At 40.6% G+C, this 10,470-nt stretch overlaps 1 protein-coding gene across 2 annotated transcripts in view; it reads left to right on the plus strand.

Moving 5' to 3' along the window:
• The window catches only part of fbln2 (fibulin 2), a 72,294-nt gene extending 62,795 nt beyond the window's left edge, over positions 1–9,499 (plus strand). Inside the window, exons 11-17 of one of the 2 annotated variants that reach the window (XM_026169063.2) lie at positions 362–505; positions 1,552–1,680; positions 2,716–2,841; positions 3,561–3,677; positions 4,415–4,543; positions 5,948–6,071; positions 7,783–9,499. In XM_026169063.2, coding sequence (XP_026024848.1) covers positions 362–505; positions 1,552–1,680; positions 2,716–2,841; positions 3,561–3,677; positions 4,415–4,543; positions 5,948–6,071; positions 7,783–8,143 — 1,130 coding nt within the window. In that variant the 3' untranslated portion in view covers positions 8,144–9,499. The remainder of the gene's footprint in view (positions 1–361; positions 506–1,551; positions 1,681–2,715; positions 2,842–3,560; positions 3,678–4,414; positions 4,544–5,947; positions 6,072–7,782) is intronic. The other variant, XM_080302150.1, reaches the window with a different exon arrangement.
• The last annotated feature ends 971 nt before the right edge of the window (positions 9,500–10,470 follow it).

Raw genomic sequence — 10,470 nt, forward strand, 5'->3', positions numbered from 1 at the left:
CCGTGCAGGGCAGCATCACTGCAAAATGAGCGAAACATAATATTCACCTCTGGGTGCTCCTGATGTCATAAAACTGCCCCGTGTACCTCGGCTGATCTACAGCCAAAGCAGAGCAAGTAATCATCAGTGGTAATGTCTCCCTGCAGATGACTGCACATACATCACAGATCTGTCTGAGGGTGGGAGGATTTTCTCTGCATGTATTATTGTAGGGTCTACCTTACAATACAAAGCACCTTGAGAAGACTGTTGATGTGATTTGATGCTGTATAAATAAAATTGAATTGAAGTCATCTTAAGCCTATCAGGATTGAGCCTCCGCGCAGTCACAGCTTCATTCTTGATCTTTTTGACTCTGCAGATATAAACGAGTGCAGCAGCCTGACTGAGCCCTGCAGTTCAGGCTTTAACTGTATCAATACCGTTGGCTCCTACACGTGCCAGAAGAAGATTGTGATGTGTAGCCATGGTTACCACGCCAGCCCTGATGGAGCCAAGTGTGTTGGTGAGGTTTAGCACAACATGCACCACTCACACAGGAGGATGGTGTTGTGGAAAGGTGTGAATGAAAGCACTGATGGCCCTGTTGTTGACCAAGACACAGGTTCAATCGATTAGATACAACCAGGAAAAATGCAAGAGTGAATATTATTTATAATCACTTCTATTCTTTCAGTTAAAGGTCATCGTACAGTTGTGGCACAAGAGTTTTTCTAAAAGACCATGCATCGATGCTCTCACTCAGTTGCTGCTTTGGTACTCAAAACTGCTCAAAAAGACAGACTTAAAATGAGAACAACTAAATCTTGTTCAGCTTACATGCAGTTCTTAAATGGTGTCAAATTATGCTTCATTTAATTGTATTCTTATAAATGACAATGCAAGTACTGAGTGATTGTTTGATCAAGATGTCGATGAGCAAGAGGAAATGTCGCCGCCAAGAGTCACAAAGGGAGTGCTGTATCAGAAACCTCCTTGTGACTTTACTTTGGTCGCAAGCAGATTGCAGTCGTTGCCTGTGCTGTATGTTGATGACGCCGACTTGTCTGCAAACATGTGCCATTTACTCTACCATAGTAGTGATTCTGTATTGGATAGATCCAGTTTTAGCTCCCATCCCACTGGCCTGCCGTTGTCCCTGCTATTTAAAATCTTGCTTCCTACTCATTCATTTTTCTATCTTCACACCACTCCCCCATATTTTTAAAAGTATTACACACAAATAAGGAAATTGACTAATTAAGCTTTATTGTGCCCATTGTCTGAAATACTCACTGGTTCCCTAAACTAACCCTAAGTGGTCTGTAATTGTTGTTTTTAATAAATTGTTCTCCCAAGAAAATATTTATTCTGATACACACCAACAATTATTTTCCAAAATAATTTAAAAATAAAAATCATTTTAAAAACATAAATAACAAAATAATAATACCCAGAGAGTGAGAACATTGATGCCTGGTCTTTTTGGACTGTAACAAGCCTTAGCTGTGTTTAAGTTATACCCTCTCGGGTCACTGTTGAAGTGCTTCATCTTTCTTTCTGCCTGCGTAGACACTGACGAGTGTCAGATGGGGACGCACCGCTGTGGAGTGGGCCAGATCTGTCACAACCTCCCCGGCAGCTACCGCTGCGACTGCCAGACAGGCTACCAGTATAACGCCTTACGCAAAGTCTGCACTGGTACGTATCACTGTGTGACGTCTGCAAGTGAAGATGTTCAGACTGAAGGTTCACTTTATCGAGCACTTTTGAAACCAGAGAAGCTATGGGTGCAAACGTCGGCTCACTGAATCAGAGCTTTTCTGTTATGATGTCAGATTTGACCAAACTGGGTTGGATAACACTTTCTACACTTTCAGCCTATCATTTGTAAAAAATGCTTATTATTTGTGGATTTCAATTCTTGGACGAAACATAAAGCATATTTATTCCTGATATTCTCATAATTCTCATAATTATTAATTGTCAGCAGATTAGACATGCAACCGTCCAGTCTCCAGGCAGATGTCAGCAAGCAGGCTTAAATGTTCTAAAGAGTACGAAAGCAGAACTCAGCTGACATTTTACACACTGTAATTTTACGACAGCTGTGTGTAAGCAAATCTCAATGAACTGAAGCAACGTTATAAAAAAGAATATGAGAGACTAATAAAGTGATGTAGACAATGATTACTTGAAGTTATTGTTGTTAAAGATGGTTCTACAAGGTACTGAATCACGGCATGTGCTTCGTTTTTTACTCACTGTTTCTGCATTTTGCTCCATTTCTTGTTAAATAAATAATGACACGGTAAAATGAACGGGATTTTGAACTACATAACTGAAATTGAATTGATCTGAATTAACTGAACAAATTGTGAAGAATTAGCCAATAATATTTAATATTGAGTGTTTATTTTAAGAAAGTCATATTTAACTGGGTTTTATTTTTCAGGAAATTGGAGCGTATGCTGTAGTTACTTCAGTGTTGACCTAATATGTTATTTTTTTAGTTTTTGTTGTCGTGTATTACAATTGTGTGTATTCCTATTCATCAAAAGTCCCACGCAATAGGTGTTTGGACAAACCTTAAGCTTCTGAGAAGCAGCCAATCAAAAGAAAGCTGGCTTAAAAGAGGGATGGCCTTCAAGGGAAGCTCATCGAGTATGTGTGTTGAGTCCTTGGTGGGCCTCAAGGCTATCTGCTGCCTAATAGCTCCTGTTTTTGTACTGACAGATGTAAATGAGTGCTGGCGCTATTCTGGCAGGCTCTGCGCCCAGAAGTGTGAAAACACCCCAGGCTCCTACCGCTGCTCATGCACAGCTGGCTTCTCCCTCGCATTCGACGGCAAGAACTGCGAAGGTAAGCTAGACAGTTTGTTCCTCTGACATATTGAAAATTTAAATGCCACCTTGTTTAGACAGTGTGTAAATGTTCTTCATGAAGAACTTAAATCACAGAGGCGAGCCTCCGGGCACAACATCAGCATCAAAAGGCAAAAGTAGTCTTTGCACAGACTTTGGAGATTAAGTATATTGATGAGAAACTGTTTATGTCTCCTTTGTAAGTCACTGTTATCAATAAAGGCTATTTTCCATTGGCATTTAATTTAGTCTCCATCTCTGGGATAAGAGTAATAATAATAGTTTCCTGGTTCAGGTGCTGTCAGTCGTCAGCATGCTGGAGATGTGACTGTGCTTCAGAGAGCAAAGCCGGTCATGATTCACGTTATGTCCAGCTTGTCACAGACGTGACTGAAGGAACTTAATCCAGATGTAAATGTTTCTGTTCCGAAGGTGAAGCTTAGCGTTCATCGAGGTTTATAGATAAACGCTTGCCTGAAGGATATCATTGGGTTTTGATTATCGCTTTTAAGATCGATTTTTTTCAAGTTACTTGTCTTGAACAAAGTGTCTTGGATAAATGACTAGAGCAGCAAAGGTGTTTGGGGAGGCAGCAACATTACAACATATACATACAAATATTTGTTTTTTCTATCTAACTCCTAACATACAGCTTGCATAAATATTTACACGTTTATGTCCAATTTTATGATTGTATTTTTTTGTTTCTGTGCTCAGATACAAATGAGTGTGACCAAAACCCTTGTAGCCAGGAGTGTGCCAACATCTATGGCTCATATCAATGCTATTGTCGCCCAGGCTACTACCTGAAAGATGATGGGCACACCTGTGAAGGTATTTTCTTCCAAGGTTGCCAGTGTGGTAGAAACACTTCAGAGAGATCGATGGAGACCTCAGTCCAGCATACTGCTCTATTCCTACAGTTTATGTGATTTACAGTCAACACATTTAGACACATCTAATTAGATACATGTGTGAAATTTAACAAATAGTTGCCCACAAACACTTGTGATTTACTCAGAGAGTTGTGAACCTCAGCTGCATTTACTGAAGTGTTTCTATTATCCAAAACCATACACAGACTGCACTTACATATATAATACACTATAGCTGCATTATAGTGGTTTACACAGTTGCTGGTTCAACTCCTGCTGAAGACACACGTCCTTTTTGGGGTTGTGTCAGGAAAGCCAACAACAGAAAAACATGCTTCAAATGATGAATACATAGAACACCTTTAAAATTAGACTGTCGTTCTCTTGCTGTTAGTTTCACAGTAGAGAAATCGGATGAGTGATGTATGAAATCAGACAGGACAATCAATACCAAAATAACCTACCCAGGAACGGTTTTCTATAAAACAGAGGTAAATGTGTTGGTATAAATTTCCCATAAAAGGGGCTGATGTTCCAGCTGCAGAGAACTTCTCCTGATGCCAAGTTGTAGTTGATGTTCCACATAAGATACACACAATGCTCGAGATAAAGCTGAAAAGCCCGACTGCTTTTGAACCTTTCTTTCCTCACAGTTTAATCACAGTGACGAGATGTGCATGTGTGTGTTTTACACAGATATTGACGAGTGCTCCCAGAGCATCGGGAACCTCTGTGCCTTCCAGTGTGTTAACACTGCAGGCAGCTATCAGTGTGCCTGTCCACCTCATGGATATGTCATGGCTGCCAACGGACGCACCTGCAAAGGTGAGGCTGATATATACAGTAATCGTCTTCTTGGACCTGATGCAGGTTACATTTTTGTACTGTTTGACTGGAGCATTGAAAACCTTTCTGTCAGTGCTGTTATATGCATGTAGTAACTACATTAATAGATATAGAAAAAAGTCAAAGAAATCTTGTTAAAAATGCAGTGGGTACACTTAGTGTGACAGGCTGTTAAAGAATAGATTGAGCAAATTGCAGCATCCATCCATCCATTCTCTTCTACTTACCCACAGTGCGAGAGGCGGGGTACACCCTGGACAGGTCACCTGTCTGTCGCAGGGCTAACACATAGAAATTGCCAACCATTCACATTCACACCTATGAGTTTCCAATCAACCTAACCCCACTAACTGCATGTCTTTGGACTGTGGGAGGAAGCTGGAGTACCTGAAGAGAACCCACGCAAACATGGGGAGAACGTGCAAGCTCCAGAAAAGCCCGGCTAGTTGGTGAAATCAAACTCTTCTCAGTGCTAACCACCGCGCCACCGTGCTGCCCTACGCAAACAGCAGCACACTAAATCTGAATCTGGGAGAGAACATTTACTGCTCTACCTATGCATACCTATGGGTTTAATGAGTTTCTCCCTTTTCTACCCAATTTTCACTTAACTTATTAATCCTTAAATTCAAACTGCACTACTGTATAACTTTTGCTCATATTGTATAGCCCTTATTAACTGATATTGTTTGACAAGTGTAACAGTGGTTCAATTTGGTGCTAGAGATTTATGGAAATTTCCTTTCTTGCCAAGTTAATGGATTTTTTGTTACTCTTGTGGAATTTTGACAGCAAACCTAACTCAAAGTTTTCCCACTTTATGATTACATACACAGTGCCAAGAGGATGCAAATACAGGCATCCCTGTATTTGCATCCCAATCATCATCAATGACAGATGACAACAATGTTTTATGTCATAAACATGTTTAGTCTCTGCTTAGATCAGATGCATTTCTCACTGCATTGTTTTCATTGTGTAGAACAACCAAATCTATTCTATGATTGGTTTTAGTCATTGTAGTCTAAACACCGTATGCTCAACATCACCGTGCTGCAACTGGCTGAAGTCGACTGAGGTTGAGCTGTTGATGCAGATTTGCAACTGTGATCATTTTTGGTGGTAATGGGACTGGACAGGGTGCTCCAGCCTGCACTGGTACCAACACCCAGCCATGCGGCTGTTCCAGTAGGACACCCACACAGTTTCAGAGTAGTGCAGGTCATTCTGAATAATGAGTGTATCCAGACACGTTGCATTTAGACTGTGTCTGTCTCCTATTCTTGGAGTTGATCATCAGTTGCATCATTCAGATTGGGTCACAAAAGTCTATCATATCAAAATGATGATATTTATTAGATTTATTGTTGGCTCTTTTTCCAGATATTGATGAGTGCACAACTGGCACCCACAACTGCTCCACTGGGCAGACCTGCTACAACCTTCAGGGAGGCTTCAGGTGTCTCTCCTTTGATTGCCCTCAACACTACAAGAAAGTGTCAAACACGTGAGTCAGATTTATATTTTCTCCCCTGCTAAAGTTTTACGCTTTTGGCTCAGAGTCAGGTTTTTACTACATCAAAGTATGCCGAGGTTAAGGCTCATTAGAACATCAGGGTATTATAAGTTTCCATATTTGAGTTGTCTTTGTAAACAGGTCCAATAAAATTTGTTTTTGCAGTCTCCAGCTGCATTGGCCTATATCTGTGTATACGGTTTCTGTCCAGATCCTCTCAGGCTGTGAAACATTATACATCGATGTGCGTACAGCGCAGTGTTCTGCACAGAAGGGCCTTGTTAGCTGTGAGCTTGTTTAACTGAACATGATTCACATCCGCTGTGTGAAGAAGTCAGATGGCTTTGATCAGCTCGGTGCTTCCCAGAGCCGTCTCTGCAGCTCTCCCTGCTCTACGCTCCACTGAACAGCAACACCACACACACACACTCACACACACACACACTCACTCCCCTGTCAGCCCACAAGAGACGTCTTATCAGTGTTACCTAGAGACACCTTATTACCCTCAGTGTGACATCTCTTGGCTCCCCATGGAGAGACATCTTTCATTCATGAGCAGACTTGGCAGTCACGGACAGACAGCTGAGATTAAAATGTGTCTTGGTCTTCCCGTATTAGGTTCCTAGGCACTCTTGTCTTGATGTGAGTTGTGCAAATATTACGGTGCACTACAACGATAACTCCAGGCTGTAAATCCTGATGTGTGATGGATAAACAGTCACGGAGCTTCAGATTGCACTGTGGGAAAGACCCACAAAGGCTTCTGATTTCCACTGGCATCCACAGTCTTCATCTATGTTATTATGGAATCCTTGCAGCAGGGGGCAGTGATGTGAAAGAGCAGTGCTGCTACATGCTACCTCTTTTCAATAGCACTCCAGTAGCAATGGAAAAATCACATGTGCTTTAAGAAGCAAATGATTTTGCATCACGCTGCAGCTTGGTTCAAAATGTTCAGGGAGTGTAGAGAGGGGAAAGGCACTGCAACAAATGCAGAAGAAGAAAAATGCTGCATAAACACAACGGATGTTGAAAAATAGACAAGGAAAGAAGACGAAAATGCTGCAAAAGCTCTCACAAAACACCCCACACAACAGACGTGTTTTTGAGGTGATGGAACAGCTGCAGATGTGGCAAGCTGACAGTAAACAGCTCATAGCAAACATATATCTACAGTAATATATGAATCATGTAGTTAAAGCACAGTGGGATCCCTCATATGGCTTGTGTCACTTTCCCAGGTGGTCCGTCACGTCCCCAAAAACATGGCAGTTGTCTTCTGTGACATTTGTTTTTTTTCTACTTCCATTGTTTTATTCAAATTTTGCTGTGTTTTATGTGCTTTTATAGTATTTTCATATTTGCTGGTTATTTCTTACATTGATTTTCACCTCTATGGGCCCCCACAGTCTTGAAAGCCCAGAGGCTGCTGTAGCTTACTGACATGGTCTGTGATGATTAACAAGAAACCATCAGTAGAAACGGCATCTCTTCCCTACCCGTCTTATATCCCTTTTCCACCCTTGCACAGATGATGCGTTATCTAGAATTGGTTCTATAGGATCACTTCTATTTATTCGATGCCAGTTCACAAACGTAATGTCAAGACATTTTGTGTGTTGAGTGTTCAGTGAGCAGCACAGTGTCCAAACAATGTTTTGCTTACGTCTTCTCACCATCTTCCCTGGCTCATTTTCAGACGCTGTGAGCGGATCAACTGTCCCGCCAGTTCCTTAGACTGTAAGAACTCTCCCTTGTGGATCACTTACTACCAGCTCACGTATGAGACCAACATCATCATTCCAGCTCAGATCTTCCGAATTGGCCCTAACCCAGCCTACTCTGGAGATCATATTGTCATTAGCATCAGAAAGGGGAATGAAGAGGGATACTTCAGCACACGCAAGCTGAACAGCTTCACAGGTGCCGTCTACCTGCAGAGAAAGGTCCGCGAGCCCAAAGACTTCCTGATAGACGTGGAAATGAAGCTGCTGAGGCAAGGGACGTTCACTTCATTCTTGGCCAAGATTCACGTCTTCATAACACCCAGCACTATGTAATACCAAAGAGACAGACAGAGACTAGACATTTCATATGGTGCTAAACATTTTTGGCGTTTAGATTTTTGTAATGCCTCTAAAGGTTAAAGCATGATCTAGGAATCTTGTAGAATATTGCCAAAGATTGAATTATTCCTATCATGGCAGGCTCTCTGCTATGTTTCCTTGAAAGTAATGTTTCCTGAAAAACCTTGTATTTCTACGTATGTATTTTTCAGCTTCACTCTAGCAAACATAATTTAGCTTTTATACACTCGCACTATTAGTGTCTGTTCAACTGTGTGTATAGACGTTGGCTGGTCTCGGTTATTGGTTTATTCCCTCATTACCCTTTTGGTGATGTTTCGCACCTTTGGCTGGCTTTAAGATACAACTGTAAGATTGTGTTGTTTTTTCCTCTCACTTCACTGATATGTCAGCACAGGAGCTGAGAGATTTTCACATTACAGAGAGGGAGATGCTACAACGGCCTGAAAAGCTGTCATCCGGGAGAATACGGCACACTCAAGCACCAGGATGGTGATGTGGCTGTGGTGACATCACACGATGCATAGCGGCCACTTTTCCATAGATAAGGTCCAAAACTGACAAAATGAATATATGAGAACAAATGGTCTCAGAAGTCTAGGAAGCAGTATAAATCGTTCAATTTCAATCTTTATTTGTGTAGTTTAAAAAATAATCTTTCAATAGTTTTAGATAAAAAAAAAATCAAATAAAGGATATTTATTTTGGTATCGTATGCTTATTTCACTTGGTATTTTTTGTGATTTGGCATATTTCACATGTAAATGATAAATGTTAGTGACATATCCACAGAGCTGGGCAACACAAAGGGGAAATGGAGCGTTTCTCCAATTAAAAAAAGAAAGAAGAACGTTTTTCTCCCATCTCATAAAATATACTAAAAGCAAAACTACGTAAATTAATGTCATCAGGGTTTTTTTTTTTTTTTCATTATTATTTTGCCCGTTTTGGACCTAATTTTTGATTTGGTCAAGCGTTTGGTGTATATTATTTATGAATATGTGATCTGATCAAATGAGTTCAAAACACACAAAAAAGTAGTGATGATGTCATTCTAGCACTGACAGTATTATTATAGGGGGGGTTACATTTTATTGTTTCATGTTATACTCTTTAGTTTGTAACCAGATGCATCTTTTTTATTTGACTGTGTAATTATCTCAGGGTAAAAGCCACATTCTCTTTTACACACTAGACAATTTCCTGTGTGGTGTGCAGGACTGACTCAGCCTGCTGCGTTAACTGCAGGCTGGCCTCACACAGCATGTACGTTTGTATCTGTAAACTGACTGACGATCAAACCGTTGTCAATAAAAGGTCACAGTGTCAGAGTGCGTTTGTCCACGTCAGTAACACCGTCACACGCTGGGCCGCTGGTTCCTCAGTCAACAGTGAACCCACATCCCCATCTACTGGTGTCAGAAGGTCCCACTATTAATACACTTATAAAGTAATTTAGATATTATGAAGAAAAACAGCTGTGCCGCACACATTAGGCACTTCTTATCTGAAATGTTTTTATCACCTCTTCCGCTGCTCCACAAGGAACATCGTCGTCTGTGTTCCACCCTGTGGTATTCCCACCCGGAAAGTGTGCGCTCCAGCCTATTAATACATTCCAATAGATGACAGTTCAACTGGAAACTAGAGGGTGGGGTCACTGTAAAAATCAAACACCACAGTTTGGCTGATAGGAGGTTTTACTGAATAATAACACTGATATTTTAAGACTGCAGTTACTGGGTGTGAAATCACCCAACATAAAATGTCAGAAGAGCTTTTTACCGAATCCTAGAATAAATTATTCTAAAGGATGATGCCGATCTTTTTTTAACATAATTCAATAAATAAAAATAAAAACTAAACACAGTATATACATGTGTTGTATTTGCAGAAGGTACTGCAAATTCTACTCAAACATAAAAACCTGATCTCTGATCTCTGAGTGTTTGTTTGCTTGTGTTGAATTTTGTCGGTACTATGCAGTAAGAATTCATAGGCTGTGAAAACAAAATGAAGAGGCCCAACATTTCCTCTGAATCCAACTGAAAGTGACTTTATTTTCTATGAGGTCTTTTTAGTCTGACTTACTCTAAAACAACAAAAGGAGCGTTTAGATTTTCTTGGTACTTGAAATACTCTATTATGTTTCTGAGCTCAAGTTAACACGTTTCATAGCAAAGATTCACAGAAATAAAGAGTCACTTCGAATAGTGTATATCAATACACAACAAACCAACTCTTCTTACCTGCTTCCTTTGACATATGCCGTCTTTGTTGCAGTAATGAAGACTGGAGCA

Source organism: Astatotilapia calliptera, chromosome 5 (genome assembly GCF_964374335.1).
Source record: "Astatotilapia calliptera chromosome 5, fAstCal68.1, whole genome shotgun sequence".
NCBI classification, from domain to species: Eukaryota; Metazoa; Chordata; class Actinopteri; order Cichliformes; family Cichlidae; genus Astatotilapia; species Astatotilapia calliptera.